This window comes from Trachurus japonicus, chromosome 6 (genome assembly GCF_045865225.1).
Source record: "Trachurus japonicus isolate A0001 chromosome 6, Traja_1.0".
Lineage (NCBI taxonomy): Eukaryota > Metazoa > Chordata > Actinopteri > Carangiformes > Carangidae > Trachurus > Trachurus japonicus.
Window position 1 is genome coordinate 25154756 of NC_140912.1, and position 19029 is coordinate 25173784.

Genomic DNA, 19029 nt, shown 5'->3' on the forward strand with positions numbered 1-19029 from the left:
TTCCATAGCTTTGGCCGTCAGTTTGATTTCCCTCTTTTCACGTTCCATGTTTGAACATTCAGCATCAGCGTTTATTTGACTCATTTTCGTTAGATTGTGTTTTTGTATGAAGCAACACAATCACATTTCATTCAAGAGCGTATTCAAATCCATCCATAGACATTGCATTTAAATTCATTGACAGAGCAGATTCGATCCAAGCATTTCAACAAGCAATAGGTCTTTAGACAACATCAGCCGCCACATATGCCACTAAGTCCCGACATCACAATCCAATAAAGCACGGAGAATATGCGCCACCATCAATGCGCCAATGCAACCAGCGTATCCATTTAATACATTGTCCTCATTTGACACAATGCATTCCAATCGAAGCGGATTCCTCAATCCACAAACATTAACAGGTTCAGGCCTACCTGTTCCCAGGTGAATGGATGGCGTGGTGTGGCACTTAGCTGTGGCTCCTTTGTTCTCGGGCTAGTCGGTGCGTGACGACTTGGTTCTTTGATGCGGCTTGATGATTTTCATTAAACGCCTTTTTTGTTGACAAAATGTTGCGGCTTCCAAACACAAACCTTTAAAGCCGCTGAGAGTATGAGGTTGGGTCCTCAGGTACGTAGATTTGTGACGCGCTATAGTAGATTTTGATAAAGATACGCTGAGATCCAACAATGCTTTTGGTGCATTTATTGTAACAAAACAGCACAGAGCTATCACAGCGCAGCAAGGATGGATAAACGTAAAAATGAGACTGGCAGATTAAACAGGAAAAAAGGGTGATTAATGAATGAATGAGTAGCGGTCAACAAAAATTACGGCTACTCCCAACCCTGACTCTCTCTCTCTCTCTCTCTCATCTGTGTCACCGGTGAGTGCCCACCTTTACGCACACACACTTCCGCACGCACACACGCCTACTCCCAGGTGAACCACCCACTCTGCAACACACACACACACACACTCAAACACACCGTGCTGCTCATCTTCAGCCTGTATGTCTCTTACACATATACTGGCTATTTATTATATTAAAGGCTCAGCCAGTGTGAGAGCGTAAACATTGCGACGTTGACACATTGTCATAAATCAACAGATAAAAGAGTGGGTCAACATCAAGAGCGTGCACGCCTGTTTTATCCAGAACCAAACCATGACCATGCGCTCTTCTGTTGCTGCTTGATCTCTAAAGATTAAAACAAGCCTATCATTGACGATCACGTTAATGAATCTATTAAAGTGAAGCGTCACACAGAGAGATGAGAAAGTAGGGAAGAGATAAAGTCTTCTGTGAAGTTTAAAAAAATCCCAGTGGATGAACTCACCCAGAGCTGGAGACAGACAGGAAAGCAGCTGTGCAGCGTATCGTATCCTCAGTGAGCGACCACAGTATATGAGTGAGTGTGTGTGAGAGAAAGGGAGTGTGTGTGTGTGTGTGTGTGTCCCAGAAGAGCGCTGAGTTTAGGCTCCCTGCGATCTTCCCAGGCAGAACCACCACTGAGTGACTCAGCTCCGTGAGGCACAAGGCTCCTCCCTCACTTTCGCTCACACACCCCTCTGATTTAAGTGGCTTTTAAATAGTACAGATCCAAACTGGCACACACACACACACACACACATACATCCGCACACAACTCTGCGGCTTTGAACTGACAGGGTCTGCAGATGGAGAATTTACAAGCTACACACAACAACAGCCCATAACTGGTGAGAACCCAGCTCCTCATTCCTCCACAACTAATATTTGACCATTTCTCTTTTGGCAGAATGAACAGCAGTAAATCAATCAGGCAACGTTAAATTTGGCACGTTAATTACATGCACAGCCCTCGCAGGTAGGCTTACAACATGAGTTACGACCTCTCCAGCTTCCTCTAACTCATTTGTTGTAATAGATCACAAAAGATTGAAACACACGCGGCAGAGCGTTGGTTGGAGTGAAAACAGGAGTGGATGGAGGGCAGACTGTCTGACAGCCACTGCACTTCTCCGTCTGTCTGCCGCTGGCATCAGTTGGTTTGATCAATGATTAACACAAACCACACTAAAGCGGCCCACAGCACCACACACCAGTTCTCTCATCTCCCTGATAGAATCTCAAATGAAGCCCAGAGCAGCCTATGATCTATTATTTTAAACCAACATCTCCTCCTCAGGCTCTTTGCTTGTGCAAATTATTCAAGTCCTACAAATAAGACGACTGAGAAAAACCAGCGGACGAGTTAAAAATAACCTGCATCTGGTGAGTTTAGATCTGTGCTGCTGACATGACATACAGTACATGAAAATGAAACAAAGATCTCAGGAACATGGATGTACCTTTTGCAGAAGTCGGTTCAGTGGACCGCGACTCGACACTTTCTGTGTTCTCGTCCATGGTGTCTGCAGAGCTCAGAGGTGTTTGCTCTTATGTGTATTTGCCGACCTCCAGTGCTTTATAACAACTTTGAACCACGTGGTTACAAAAAAAAACAAAAGCCGCGACCACAGCAGGAAGCCTTAATTTAAGTCATAGCTGCAGTAACTGCTGTTATTTAAGACAAAAGGCTCTTTTAACCTGCTATCTGTGAATATGTCAAGGGTGTGTATGTGTGTTTATGTTGCCTGGGTGCAGCCACACAAACACCTACATCCTCACTCAAGTGTTTTTTCAGCAACATTCATTTTTAGCTCTTTTAATAAACTTCTTTGACCAATAGAAATCCCATCGCCTCTCACTTTCCCTTCTTGACAGGTCTGACTTATAATTTGCTTCATATCTTTCCAAATAATTGAGACAATCATCTTTTTTTTTTTATCAGGGTGAAAGATTAATCTTCCCTTAGTGAAAAAAACAAACTCTAGTCTACTACATGATTGTGCAATCGTGCAAAAACAACAACAACAAAAAGCTGCACTCTCATGCTCCAGTGTCGGTGATAAAACCATGTTGCTGTGACTAGACTGATGTCTCACATGCCTGCAGCTTTGTTGTGAGCAGCGTCTGTTTGGATTCAGACTGGATCGACCCTCCAGAATGCAGCCGGGGACATTTGACCTCAGTAAAGTGAAAAACTTCTTTACACTCGCTGTTTCATGCAGGAAGTGTGTTTGTAGACATCTCGACCAATAATCTGATTTTTAGGTTTCTGCTCTGTTTTTTTTTTTTTGAGGGTGAGTTTTGAAAAAAAAACATCCATGCGGTTAAATTCAAATTTCTCTCCTTATCTTTTTAGCCGCATGAACGCTTCATTTAAAACCGTTCTCTGTTTGATGACAGGACTGACCTCGGGTTATTGAAGTGCATGCAAACACACTGAGTGTTCCCTCTTTCTATTTACATCTACTTTATGCTTCCACGGTGGAGTCTAGTCATTTCTAAGAAAATACATTTTCTGTAAGAGACTCAATTGCCCTGTTGGCACAGTCAAAGTGAGAGAAAATATGTTTAGATGCTGATGGCTTCCTCACATACTACACACGAGTAACACATACACTGTCACACAAAACCCAGAGTCTGACTGTTTCTGGTGCCCTACATCACTCAGTGAGATTAGAGAGTGTAGTTACAGTGCATGTCTGGTTTTAGACCGCTACACGAGGCCTTCATTGTGTCCGTCATGTTGGCACACACACACACTGAAAGCGCGTGTGTGTGTGTGTGTGTAACAGACAGGGTGACAGATAACCATCACCGCCACGCATGGAGGATTAGCTGCTTGTGTTCAACGACCCAGACTTTCTTCAGATTAACCCTGCCTCATTCCCTAATCCAAGGGCCAGAGTGAGATTAGAACCCCAGTCTGCTCTCCACCAGGAGGCACGAGGATAATGGGAGGGTGGGGGGGGGGGGGTCGGAGGTGAAGAGATGGGAGGCGGAAGAGAGAGGGGAAAGGAAGAGCAAACTGGGCACAATTTATTTCAAAGGACAGACATAATAAGATAAAAGGCAAAAAGTGCAAAAAAAAAAGCAAGGATAAAAGAGCGAGAAAGGAAGAAAACTTGAAGCCTCGATGAAAAGAGACAAAACAAAACGAAAAAGAGAGTGTGTGCAATGGCAGAAGCAAAGAGGAGAGAAAATTAGAAAAAGTGAAAAATAGCCTGACGACGGGGGCCAGAGGAAAGTACCCATTCATCACCTTATGCTGCACACACAAGTTTGATATAAAAATAGAGCAGAGAGCAGCAGCCTTCTTCTTCTTCTTCTTCCTCACACCCCTGCATAGCGGTGAGCTGCAGGGAGGCGTGTTCATCATACGGACCTTAGAGAGAGGAAGCAGACTGACTGACTTGCGCTATAGATTTTAGGAAAGTTTACCAAAGATTCAAACTCTTGTTGTGATATAGATTTGAAACGCAAATATGCACAGACGACGAGGTGCTGTGAATCAAAAGGTGGTGACAGACAGACGACGAGTGACAGATCTTCTGCCATCTTCACAGAGGCCTGTGTTCACTTCTTCTCACATCACACATCACAAGATGAGAGTGGACAAGACGAACTGCGTCAAACAGCAGCACGTGCACACATACAGGAAACCACACCACAGACCCCTTAAACAAAGTCTGCATATCTACATACAGTATGTGATCTGTGTGAAGCCACGCGTCTCTTTATTGAGAAGCAGGCGAGCTTTTTTGATGTAGATACAGAGGATTTAAAAAAAGCTGCATGTGAGAGAAAGGGTGGGTGTGGGGGGTGGGTGATGAAGGAAAGGGGGCAGATGGCTGTTAAAGGTGAGTGGTGGGGGTGAAAAGTGTGTTACCTGTGGAGTGTTCGATCTTCACGGCCACGCAGGCCTCTTCATCGCCGTTCTTGGACTGGAAACAGTCGGCTTTGGTTTTCCTCTCTGCAACAGCAACAAAAAAGACACAACATCCACTGTGAGGAGAAGCCGACACAACTTGTTGTAGAGTAGAGCAGAGAGCAGAGAGATATTTTAATACTCGACCCACATGTGAGGCAGCAACTTCAAGCAGTTGCAGTCAACCTCATGTTTAATTTAAGAGGGGCAAAGACTCGTACTGTACGTAGAAACTAAGACAGACGGATAGACGGAGAGAGATGGAGGCAGGAGCAAGAATCTGCATTTCCCCAATAAATGCCGCACAATGTGACGGACGCACATGAAGCTGATGATATGCAAAAGCTGCCGGAGCTGTGGTGGTGGTGGTGGCGGCGGCTGCATTTATCAAGATCAGGGGAATGGTTGTGTTTGTTTTGAGGAATGAAAAGGAATATACCCTCCCCTGGAGATAGATCCCCCTAATTAGACTGTCTGTAATTTGTAGGGCATGGTCTGTAGGGAGAGCTCACACTCTTTCAACACAGACGTTTAATATGCACATAAAAGATTAAAGGGAAAATATCAACGGTCATTAACAGCACAGACGGGCTTTCATGCGCGCACACCCACACACACACTATATATATATAAATATATATACCTCAGACACAGTTAAAACGACTGGTGTGCACACGTACATGCAAACGTGCTCTCTCAGTCTGGTCTAATTTGAAGCATCAAAGCCCACGCGGCGGCTACACGCTGCAGTATCACAGCTGTGCAGCAGCACAAAAGGAAGTTGAGCAAATTAGAGTTGACCCAACTGAATTCAACAATCTTTTCTCTCTGACAATGTGTGACAATGAAGTGACAACAACATGGGCCAATCACAGCAGCTTATTTCATAGTTTTGGGGAGGAAATATCCAGATTGATGAGATTTCAAAACATAACGATTTATTTATGAGGCATAGTCTAACCAGCTAATTATCATCGGATAATCACAGCTGCACATTAGAGTAATACATGTTTTTACTAATCAAGGTTATTTTTGGCTTATTTTAGCTATCATCTAAAATATTTTAGATGTCAATTACACTTACTGTTGAAAATGTGCTGCTATTGGTTCACAGTGAAATTTCAAATTAATTAGGAAGCCTGACAGGAAATGTAATACAACAATGAGGTTTATGGACATTTGCACTTCAGAGTCAAATAACAAAGCCACTGTTGGAGGGACTCCAATTAATCTAGCACCAAATATCTAATGTATTAAGTATTTTACAGTGTTTTTGACCAGATAGCTGCAAAACTAAAAAACGTTCCCCATCAGCCTCAGCTTTGCCTTGTGTTTGGTGTTGGGATAAGCAAATGTTAGCATTGCTAACACAGTAAGATGGTAAACATCCTGTTTATCTTTCAACTGTACAACGTCTTTGCCTTTTATGACAGAATGTGTTTATTTGTGTGGATTTTTCACAATACTCATGAATCAGTCGTGCTGAACAATGTGAGGAAATAGTCCACATAGTCAGGATGGGATGTCAGGACATTAATAATACAAGTCAATACATGTTTATTCATTGAGTTAACCTTTAATTAGACTGTCAACACTTCACATTATTACTCATAACTCACCAAACTAGTGAGTATTCAGCATCGTCAGTGGGTTAGGACAAGACAGGAGCGCCGAGCAGAGAGCGACATAATGGAGTGTGGATAATGCCACGTAAAAGAAAAGTGGACGGACTCAGCGTGGGGTTGAGCAAACAGTCCTGGGGAGGTGTGTGTGTGTGTGTGTGTGTGCATGTGTGTGTGAAGAGGAGGGGTGGGGGGGTCTAATATCCTGGCTCAGGGATTAAAGGAGGGCTTTCTCCACCCACCATCTGGACCTCTCATGACAGGCCTGCCTGCTGTTCACACACACATGCACACAAACACACACACACATACATAAACTTCCTTTAAGTTAGACACAGAGTCTGTTATATAAGTTGCCTTTTCAGAGTATAAATTATAAGCAGCTTATCAGAAGTATTATCTGCATATCAGTCACTTCTCTTTAGAGGAACTCCCCCTACCCCAACCCACCCCAACCCAACCCCCCGCCACCCACTGCAGCAGACTCTCAGTCATCATACAACTATTGTTTCCTGAAGTGGGGGATGTGTTTCTGTGTCAGCACTGAACACACATGCAGATACACTGAAGAGAAAGAACATGTAAAGCTAAGTGGGTTTTTCAGATGGGGAAACCTACAGTGATGTATGATGGGTAAAGTCTACTGACCCCCCCCCCTCCTCTCCAACTTCCTCTTCCTGTTGGGGAACTTCCTGTTTTTCATATTCATACAGATTAATCTGCCGGTCTCTCAACTCGAGGCATAAGAAGAAGAGAAGACTCTCTGACCACAGCTGACAACAGAGAGATTACAAGAAATCACATGCACTGTCCTGGACGCTGGTCATTGGTCCGGTTTTTTGGGGGGAAGTATACAGTGATGTGAGACACAGATCACGAAAAAAGATCAGAATCATGAAAGTGAAACCCAACAGAGCCACATCCCCACCTGTCTGGGAACAGGTGATGAGACGACAAATGCAGAGATCTAAACACGCACAATAAGTGAGGAGACAGATAATGTGAGAGAAATTGAGGAACTGAGAGAGCTGAGTCGATTTCTGTCTGTGTTGCTTGCAGTTTACTGTCAATTACAGTAAAGACAAACTGCAGAGTATTGATGGATTCATCTCATGTCATGTCGTGTTATGTCAGATTTGTATTTAACACAATACTGCCTGCAAAAAAACAAAAAAAAAAACTGAATCCACCTCCTGTTCTCCTTTCAGTGCATCTCGAATTGCATTACACACTCGTTAACGCAGGTGGCAAACTGCAGCAAACGCTCAAATGATGGCAGTCAAGGAAAATAAAAATCTACTTTAGCAGTTACATTGCAATCAGTTGCAGAATAAAACCTTTCATGTAGGACAAAGAGGCACCTCCACCACCGTTTTATTTACAGTATATAAAGCTGGAAATACTCTGGTGGCGATCTGCTTATGCTGAACAGTCAGTTAGCTGTGACATTTATCAGATCCTAACAACCGCATGTGTGTGTGAAAGTGTTTGCAATCACCGTTGTAAACAAACCATTTATCACACAGCTCAATCTCCAAGCTGTTACTGTTCACTTTTACCTGCTCTTTTAACTCTGCGGGAGGAGTCTGACACTCACTCACAGCAGATGGCAGTGGCGGAGTCAGACTCCGAATGAGTTATGACCTGAGTCTGACCCTGAGTCAACACCTGAAGTGAACAGAGTAGCCTCTCCACTGTTACCGCTCAGGTTTTATCTATCAGTCAACACCTCAAGCTGCTTGCTGCTAAAACGTGGTATACTGGGATATACAGGATGCACCAAGACCACATCAGTCAAAAACAAACTAAGAAAATCTAAATCATGCATAGGCTATCCAGTATATCTTACATAAAACCAATGATTTATGATCCCATTTGCAATTATTACCTGACATAGGTCAACATTTACATCTGTAACAGGAACTAGTGGGCAATGCCTGTTAAATTAACTAAAGATGAACATCAAGTATGATAATATGTATCAAATTAAAACTAAAAGCATAAAAATGCCATACAAAATGCAGAGATACAACAACTACAATGCAGACAGAAACTTTTGTTAAGCTTGAGTTAAAGTATTAAAACATTTCTCTATATTTTTTTTCAACCAGAGAAAACAAATCATTGTCTATTTCACCCAAAAGGTGATTTTCTTCAAGTTGCAGTCCTCTTTACAGTCATGTTTACAACCACATATAATCATGTCAGAGAGGCCAAAGACGTAACCATTAGTGTTATTTTCATTTTCTGGATTCCACAAGGCGAAAAAAAAAAACGCCTTACCTTTTATTGTGTCATGAGTAATTATCTACATGGTTACCCTGCAACAGACTTACTGCATGTTTTGAATGTTTTTAAGGTGACTGCACCCACACTGATGGACACGCTTGTCTAGCAGCACCTGTATGTTTGTGTGTGTGTGGGTTTCTGTGATAAAACCAGGGCTTCCTCCCGTGGTTCACCGACAGTGCTGCTCACCTCTAAAAAATCTTCAGTGAAACCAAAACAAAGTGAATTTTCTGGCTGTTCTTCAGCTGCCAGGATGTTTAACCATAAAATAAAGTCATTTCAACAGTACCTTTGAGCCCTCCTCTCCAGTGCTGCTGGTTTCTTCCCATTCTGTTGATCACACGATACGTATCCATCTCAGATCTGCTCTTCAACTCAGATTTAATTAACAGCATATAAGAGTATATACTGTATATAAGAGCATATAAGCTGAGCTGCTCTCCTCAGGACCAACCTTCCCTGTTGTGTGTACACTTCATGTCTGGATTAGGTAATCAACTCTCTCAAGAGTGTGTACCTGCTCTGTCTGTCACTGCACAAACCGGTTCCCTGGAAACCAGGTGAGGGCGGGAATAACAGGGAGGGAGGAGGGAGCAGTTGTCCTTCAGGATGTTGTTTCACGGTCACTTTTAAACATTTCCATAATAATACCTAGCACTCAAGGACAAAGCCACCCCAGGGCGAGAGGAGAGAGAAGAAGAAGAGTAAGGGAGAGAACTGAAACTGAAGGAGGGGGCGGGAAAACACTGTATATTGCTGCTGAGGAAAGGTGAAGGACAGAGTTAGAGAGGAGAGGAGAGGAGAGTGAGAAAGGAGAAGTGAGAAAGATGGAAATTAACCAGCTGTAACAGTTAATATTTAACCACCTGCAGATCTGCCATATAATCTACAGCCCCATTATTAAACACATTTCCTACCAGGGCTTTTGCACCCTAACTGTATTTCCTCACATGGTAACTGTGTTATGCAGATCTGACTGCACAAACCCCCCCAAAAGCCCAATTTTAAAACCAATCTGAATCCTGATATACTGCGACAGAAAACGAATATTACACAGAGAATCTGAAATTTAAAAAGCCCAAATCACAGACTGGAATCTGCTCTTATCATCCCATAATGATGAGAAATAGATGCCATTAAATATATTTTTAAAAAAGGGGATGGTTTCTGCCCATAAGGACACAAGAATGCAAAGTAACCTCATTTGCATGGCTGCCCTAGATTGAGATAACTACCATTCAAATGTTACTCATAAATAATGGAGAGGAGGAGAATGTATTAATATGCCAAGTCACACCCCTTTAATCATAGTGGGGTTCACGCTGGTGATAATGTGTGTGTCTGTCTGGGAGTGTGTGTGTGAGCACATGTCTGAGGTTTTCATGCTTGACACAGAAGAGATTGGCTACTGAATGAGACCAGCTGCGTCTGTCCCCGCTCCCTCTCTCTCCCTCTCTCTCTCCATGTCCTTCCATAATGGACAATTACCAGAGAGTTATGGTTTTCTGCCTCAAACATAATAGAGTGAAAATTAAAAGGCCCTGTAAAGCCCTTTGTGTGGTCAAGGAAACCAGATGAGACCCTTGTCTCCGTCTCATGCAGCAAACATGGACGCATCATGTTATTGACTCTCCGTCTAATAACTCAATTCTGGGATGAGTTCTTGTACAAGCCCCATCAGAGCACATTCATAGTGAGCCAGTGCAGTGTTTGGTCCAATATTCACTCCTTTTTGGCTTTGTTTTGATCTCCACTATGTTTCCCAGCTAGTTGCTAACTTTGCTTATCTGCCATTTGGTCCTGGGAAGAACATTTAGCTCTAAACATTGGGCCTTTTCTGCAGCTGCATGAACTAAAACAGTGGAGTTTAGGCTGTGCAAACATCAAAACAATGAGCTGAAAGATGCAAAAATGCTCTAAAGAGTTGAGAAAGTGCAGAGTTGGGTGATAATTGATTAGTGCAGCTTTACCTTTCAGAGTTCTCTTGTGAAATATGTGCTGTTTTATTTTCAGTGGTGGACTCTGGGCCCTCCTTTGTAAATGCAGCCAAGCTTCTCCAGAAAACCTTTCTTTTCATCTTAAGCTTTTCTCCCTCCACCTTTTGCACGCTCACTTGTCAGTTAACATAAACATGTGCCTCATAAAATGTGTACATCTTGTGCCGACGCTGTCCATCTCCTCATTGGTTCCCCAGCGTCCTCCCTACAGAGCCCCAGCATGTGAAGATAAGCTTTTAGCATGATCTGAACATGCTCTGTGGCCCATGTCTAATGAGGGCACCCCGAGTGGGGCTCACTGCGAACATGAACCTGAACACCCCGACCCACCCACCCCTCCTCCTTAAACATTTCCTGTTACTACTTCAAAGAAGAAACAGAGAGAGAAAGACAGAGAGGAAACCCCCCCCCCCCCCCAATAGCATTAGCTTTTAGTTATTAGCTTAGAGTTTTGAAACAGTTAGCAGTTAATGGTCATGATGTCATGATGTCATGAATGATAATTTGTCTGGAAGGCAATTAGAAAGATGAGCACGGCAAATAAGGTTTCGATATGTTATATTATCATAAATAAGATATAATGCAAAAAATACAATAATTTTATTTCATTTTGTTATTTGCATTTGTTCTCATCTTCCCACACATTTGCTGAGGACCCCTTGGGAACCCCTGGCAGCCGGCCCCCACTTTGAAAACCACTGATCTAGACATAATGTTTAGTTTCATATCTGATCTAAGCAGGTATGAAACCTAAAGGGTTGTTTATTTCTTTTTTAGAAGAGGCCACTAGCATGGTGTAAGAGTGGTGAGAACCCCATAATTGAGATCCAAACAGCAGCGCTGCGATAGTGGACTCCACCATCAGTGGTCACTGAGAAAGGCATCGATTGTTAGAGTTAGAGTATGTGATAACATCAACAGACTCTCTCTTCCTCTTCCTATCTCTCTCAGCCCCCACCCTCTTCCCTTTTTTTTTTGACCATGCGGTTTTCCTTTGCTTCCCCATCACCTCCTTTCTCATGGGCCCCCTTCATCTCCTCCTCCTCCTCCTCCTCCTACTACAACCCCCACCCCAGCCCCAAAGACCCCCATGTCCTGGCCCGGCTATACCTTGGAAAACAGATCACAGCTGCTGGGCAGGAGCTCCCAAATGTGTCAATCAATACCCTGTCCGTTCAATCAGCACGTCTGACTGGGCCTCAGCAGAGCCGTCTGTTCATAAATGAACAACGGCGCTTATTCACAGCGTGCTCTTTTATGATAAGACTGAACCAAATGGATTTGAAATGTCTCGCAAATGAAGCGCAGACATGTGAAAGTGACCTATATGCAGCACAAAAGACCATTACTCCGGAAAACAGAAAAGCAATCAGAACGCGTCTATGAAAAGCAATAAACTACAGTAAACCAGCTGCGCTCTCATATCTGTGTTAAATCAGTGAAGTTGAACCCTGCAGGGCCACATGCCCCCCTGAGGGTATTTCCCCCCACAATGTCGCTATGTTTCCATTCACAGCCCATTTGTGAACTAAATGTTTACAAAAATAACCTTTTAAATTTCCATCATCTTGGCTAAAGTTGATGACTTTGCGGAGTAAAAATATATCCCCGGCTCCAAAAATAACCCTCATGAGAAACATTTACAAACTGATGCAGGGAAGTTGTTGTTACTCATTACATGTCGGTTGCAAAGCACGCCGTCTGACATATGGAAACAGAGGGAATGAGCTCGCTAATATGCGCTTGCAACATTAGGCAAAAAAGACCTTGTCAACAGGAGGAGTGACAGGCAGCACATGACATTTGTGAAATAACTACATGTTGGATAGACAACATTTCAGAGGTTGTTATGCAATGAGAAGCCTATGAATAGTTCAACAGGGACGTGACTGTTGTGCTGTTTACCCTGAAAATAAAGTTTAAACTTCCCGCACATGCTCAAGAGATACACATGGGGTGATAACATAAACCATAAATACTCTCTTGTAGCCTATATATATGCAATCTAATCTAAAAACATTAGCATCTCTTCTTTCTAATGAACTTACTAAGGTCTAGGGACAAACCAAAGAGCAGACCACACTTTGTGGAGTTACGTAAAAAAAAAAATGCCTTGACAAAATCACATTATGTAGAAATGTCCCTTCTATGTGAACATTTTAAATCTTTTCATGTTATTATTAGATTGGGGAAATGCAAAATTCCCCAAGCCAGGCCTACGATCACCACACACATAGATTTGATAGTCCTCACTTTAAAATCCTTATGCAACATTAACAGTGGAGGTTACTGTTAAAAGTTCACACAATAAGGATCAAAGCTTTTTGCTGCTTATTCAAATGCATCCAAACAGGGTTACATTACAAATCTCATATTTCATACACTACATAATTCCTTGTCATACTAACTAACTAACTAACTAACTAACTAACTATACTTAAAGGGATAGTTCGACATTTTGGCAAATTGGACCATTGCCGCGAGCTACGCTACAGAGGCTCATGGAATTTCTTTCCCTCATCAAACTCATCAAATACACAATCCAACAACTCCAAAACGCTCTGGTGGACAAGTTGTGACCTGCACATTCACCACGCTATGAGATAATAACAGAACGTTACCAGACAGAGTTGTTTTAGAGGTAAATTCAGAGACTGCTTGATGAAAAAATGCCCCTGACGGGAATGCGCATCAGCGGTTTTGCATGAATTTACCTCAAAAACAACTCTGTCTTGTAACGTTCTGTTATTATCTCATAGCGTGGTGAATGTGCAGGTCACAACTTGTCCACCAGAGCGTTTTGGAGTTGTTGGATTGTGTATTTGATGAGTTTGATGAGGCAAACCAAGAAACCCCATGAGCCTCCGTAGCGTAGCTTTGAGCAGCTCTGCTCCGCCGTTCTAAAAATAGCTTGCACCGACAATTAAAGGTAACAAACCTACTCCTAAAACTATAGGGATTATGGCAATGGGCCAATTTGCCAAAATGTTGAACTATCCCTTTAAGTAGTGCTACAGTACATTGCAAAAAACAATGCAGTTTCTTTAGTTCCTCATCTTCTTCATGGATCATGGAGGGGATGCAGGTATTTTCTGTTCCATATGGGACATGTTTCACTTTGTTGCAGGAGACAGTTGCGAATGGTGGCTGTTGAAGAAATGTGAAGTGGTAACTGCCGGTTTTGTAAATGTGCTCTACAAGAATGAAAACATACAGACAACAGTGACTAATAAGAAGGAAGAGCTTATAGCGGACAGTCAATTAATTCAGCGGCTCATAGTTTGATTTAAAATACATCTGATGAAGTCTCTTCAATTCACTCTCACATGCCTCATTCTTGATCTCCTATTGATCCCTGCACATTTCGGAAACACTAAGCAGCGGAGATTCATTAATGCTGAACAGATTTGCCTCGATGCATTATGGATGAAGTAAATAGAAGCTGAATATAATGCCAATCAAACAGCGTGGGTAAAGACTTATGTCTCAAACAGCATCATTGTGCTCAGTATGAATGAGCCTTTCTGACTGAAAGGCACTGGAGACCATGTTCTCAGCAACGGAGCTGGAATGCACAAGAAACCCTGCAATCCTAAAAGCGAGCCATGCAGCCGAGTCCGGGGCACTAATGAGGCAGAAAGAGGAAAAGAATTACCCAGATACAAAACTTCCTGTTTCACTCTTCATACTTTGACTAAAATTATTTCCTCTGTTCCTCGTTTCTGTTTATCAAAAAAAAAAAAAAAAAAAAATCTCCAGAAACCGATTTGCGTGCAACATTCTCAAACTCACAGTTTTGCTTTCCTGTAAATTTGCATTCACAGCCCGCAGACATGAACCTAAACCTACACAGCAGCTCTTAATCCGACTCCTCGTCCTCGTGGAATAGTGTCAAACAGCATTAACCACAACACACGGCGAGGACAAAATGACAGGATGATTGGCTGCCACAACACACAGAGTCAGCCAGTGGTGCCTGACTGTGCAGAGCACAGCCATGACACAGCATTTTTTACTTATAGCATTTAGAAGAAAAAAAAAAGAGAAGGAGAAGAGATACATGTACAAAAGGCACCAACCACAGTTGTTACAAAATGCAAGAACAAGCCTTGATGTGAATAAATACGGCTTCTGAGAAGTAGTGTCATTGTTGCTATCCTTGAACACACATTAGTATTCACTGTGATGAGGCTCCTAGCACTCCTTCCTCCTTTCAGCTTCCCTTTAGAAACAGCATGCTCTCCCACATTTTCACTCCTCTTTTTGGTCACGTCACGTACCTGGGCCCCTGCTGCCTTTATCTCAGGTTGAGGAGTGAGATCACATGCTCAGACTAATTATTGTTTTTTAGTTATTTATCATACATGCACACACAAGGTACACAAGAATGACAGGAGAGATAGGAAAGAGAAAGATGATGAGGAAGGGAGGACACCTACAAAACTACATGTGCCTTTGCTCACTGATTCATCACAACATCCACCATCAGTGTCTGCTGCTTATTTGAATATCCTCGGATTAAAACTGTGATTCAGGCACGTCGGAGTCGGAGCAGAACATTTTTGCACCTCGTTCATTAATTCCCTGAAAGCCAAAAAGCTGTTAATGTAACATTTACTCAAGTCTAGTGAGCAATCGCACACTTCAATCTCGACAATGCAACACCAAATCAGCGCTCCATGACAACTCCTACACCGACCACAGGCTCATCTTAAACCCTGCTACTGAATCATTACTCCCTATAACCTCCTGTTGTTTCCAACTGAGCTCTTGGATTTGTTGCAGGGACCTGCTTGAGCCTGCAGGGACTCCATCAGCCGGATCACACATGGTGAATGGTTGAATTTATTGCACAACACAAACAGGGGGATCAGATAACACCATGCAGTGCCACTGTATAGGAAGCCCTTTAAGAGTGTAGGCATCCATACAGAAAATATATATCGCTGCAGATAAACTGCAGAGATAGCTAGCCTGGCCAAATAAATTAGAAAGAGTGCGCAGAGCAGAGAGAAATGGAGTGGGGAGACTGATACCCCACCACCACACATTTTGTCTTTTATGTGCCCAGTCATAAAAAAGTCATTATTGCAACAATTTGTCATAAATAATATTTACAAACTCATTTTTCATTGTTGATGTTAGTAATCAGGATGGAGCGCAGCAAAAATACACACATAGGGAATTACATCTATCATCAAGAGATTGAATTTCAGCTATAATGACAAGGTGACTTGAAATTATAGTTTTGTTTGTACAAAGGTTCACCAATAGCAGACCACAGTATGTACACACATGCAGGCAACCACACACACACACACACACACACACTCAGACTTGCATATTTTCCCACAGCTCACTGTGGACAGCTGAGGCCGATTACGGCAAATCATGGCAAACAGAGTTAACTGAAATAAACAGCAGCAGCCTCTATGTGCACAAGTATGTGTCCATTTGTGTGTGTGTGTGTGTCTGTGTGTGTTGCAGATATAGTGATATCCTATGACAGCCTGCAGCTGAGAGGCTCAGTCAACAACGCCTTAAAGAAAATTAATAGTCCCCTCCAGCCAATACAGCTCCCACTGCCTGGTGAACCCACTGAGCTCACACACACATACACACACACACACATGAACACAACCACACTTACTTACAGAACCCATCAGAAGCACATCCTGTGGTGAGATCTAGGGTTTGCCTTTTGTGATGTGTACTCCTCCCTTTGTTAACCATCACTCTCAGCATGCGACGTGTCTGTGTGTGTGTGTGTGTGTGTGTGTGTGTCTGCGTGTGCGTCTACTCTGTGTACACGTAGAATAGCAAACAGTATTTTAGTGTCTATGTGGTCATGAACCACCCACATTTCGTCTGTCAGCTCTGTCAACCCAACGCCCCACGGCTGCATTGTGCACAGACAGAGGAGAAAACAAGCCGGTGCTGATTGGTAAACCGGTCTACAAAAAGAAAAAAGAAAAAAAAAAAAGACAGAGGCACCAACCTGAGTTCGGTGAAGTGAGTCCAGTGAAGAATTAAAATCCACGCTGCTAGACTGAAGTGAAAAGACCTCTCCTCCTCCTCCTCCTCTCTCTCTGCGCTCTGTCGCTCGCACTGGCAGGTTCAGGCTCGTGTTAAACTGCTGCCTCGCTGCATTGGTTGCATCCTCCCTTCCTTCCCTCTCTCTCGCTCTCTTGCTTTTGCTCTCTCTCACACACACACACACACACACATACACTGGGACGCTCAGTGACAGACCGACTCGCCCTTTCATTCAACCTCCCGTTTTGCCCCCTCTGATGATTTTCTCTTCCTCTTCTTCTTTTTTTCTTCTCAGCCTTTCCTCATTGCTCTGTCTTCCCCTTTTTACGGCGAAGTGAAGATAATCACATTCCAGCGGAGCCGGGGCATATGGTTGGTGGTGGTGGTGGTTGGGGGGGGGGGGAGCGACACTCAGCCCCGCGGAGTAAAGCCCCCTCTGTGTGAGTGTGAGTGAGTGAGTGAGTGTGCGTCTGTGTGTGCTTATGTGTGTCGCATGGACAATCAGTCCCATTGTGTTGGATGAGGGGAGGGCCGGTGAGAGGGGAAGAAGCCAATGGCCGCACTCATCTGCTGCTGTCCCTGCTGCTGCTGCTGCTGCTGCTGCTGGTGGCTACAGCAGATATAGGTGCTGACTGCTGAGTGTGACATGAACCCACCCCAACCCCCCCTTCAGGAGGAGAAAGATGTGGGGGTGGTGGTCCGAAGGCATGGCATGGCATCTGGACAGAGGACTGATGAAGAATTGATCTGTCTATTCAAGAGCCGAGGCCTGAAGTGAAGCTTTATAGGTTATCTGTTGTTATCATTTGTCATCTTCGGTGTCTCTCGGTGGCCGGTGTGTGATGATGTGACCCGAACTTCCTCCTTCCAGGGTTCACACCGAGTAGCATAGTGTAGGTTGGAGGTAGTGGGTTAAAAAAAAAGAAAGAAAAATAAAGGGCCACCCACTCTTTTCCCATGACAACCAAATCAGCCAATACACATCCCTTCAGTAAGAGGAGGTGCATGGATATTGTAAAAAATAATTAAGAAAAGAATTTAAAAAATGGATTAGTTTGAAACAGAAAATGTGAAACACATCTGTTTATGAAAGCCAGAGATGTCCACAGAGATTTTTTAAGGTTTTGATGTTGTATTTCAATATTAATCAAAACAAGTCAAAGTCGGATCTCAGGTCTTTACAGCTCAGCTGCAGTCACAAAAACAAAACTATCAAATCCAATGATGAAATCTGTAGTTAAAGTAAGAGCTGCAGCCGCTGGTGTTTCAAAATAAAACATGCGTAATTTGTTTTTTTACTGACACTTACATCCGTGTGTTGCAGATCTGATCGTTCCTGCATTAGATCTTCCATCTCTTTGAGGTACAGGTTTGACGTCCAGTTGGCTGACCCACTTAGTTTGGATGAAAACTTGTCTGACTAGTGTGATGCACATGCACACAGGCTCCTTCTTATCTGTTGGCTTGGATGGTCACAACTCTGACTCCAGTTGCAGTCTAAAATGCACAGCCTAAAAGTGTCCTCAGGAACTGACAAATATATATATTTTTATCTCGATGACAATGTTTTTTTTGTCCAATGGAGAACCTCTTAAAAATATACCAAAATTGAAATTCATGTGAATACATTTTTAGGAGGTTCTTATGTCAAAAAATACACCCTGTGTGTGATGTACAAATAAATGCAGTAGGTGCGCTGCTATTTGCGTTTTCTTCCTCGCAGTCCACTGTCACAACCGAGTTCATCAGCAGAGTACATCTGACTGCAGAGAGCAGAGATCTCTGTTGTGGTTGGCTGGACCGGCCGAGGCGTTGACACGGTGAGAAAGAGCGCTCAGTTGTTCTCAAGGTGTAAAACCTCTCTGAGGAAATGACCTACAGGCACCGATAAATGTTAAAGTGGCACAGAGACGCGTTGCTCTCAACTTGTGTGTAGAACATGCTTTTGGTTGGTTGAACGCGACGCGCGCACCAACACCTCAGGCACTCGGATGAAAAGAAACTGTCTTCATGTCAACAGGCTTCTTCTCTTTTCTAATTCAGACTGACAGCCATCGCAGTCCGAACTTCCCCTCTATTCTCTGCTCTGCCACTGCAGCCATCTTTCCATCCCTTTCTTTATCTCACACTTTAATCCTTCCTTTTGCAACCTCCTTGTCCTCTCTGACCTCCTTCTCCCTCCTTCATCATTTCATTTCAATATTTGACAGCAGCTGGAAATACAGCGTGGGGCCAGTAATTATGCATATGGTAATCTAATTATTGTTAACTCTTTAGACCCAGTATACCACACATGGATGCTCA

At 43.2% G+C, this 19029-nt stretch overlaps 1 protein-coding gene across 10 annotated transcripts in view; it reads right to left on the reverse strand.

Moving 5' to 3' along the window:
• fgd4a (FYVE, RhoGEF and PH domain containing 4a) overlaps positions 1–19029 on the reverse strand; it is a 54695-nt gene that overhangs the window by 26256 nt on the left and 9410 nt on the right. For 4 of the 10 annotated variants that reach the window (XM_085779973.1, XM_085779972.1, XM_085779971.1 and 1 more), the window contains one exon: positions 4743–4826. In XM_085779973.1, the coding sequence (XP_085636099.1) occupies positions 4743–4826 (84 nt within the window). Of the gene's footprint in view, positions 1–1322; positions 1504–2316; positions 2468–4742; positions 4827–16343; positions 16555–16687; positions 16941–19029 lie in introns of those variants that run through there. The other 6 variants (XM_085779975.1, XM_085779978.1, XM_085779976.1 and 3 more) reach the window with 6 other exon arrangements.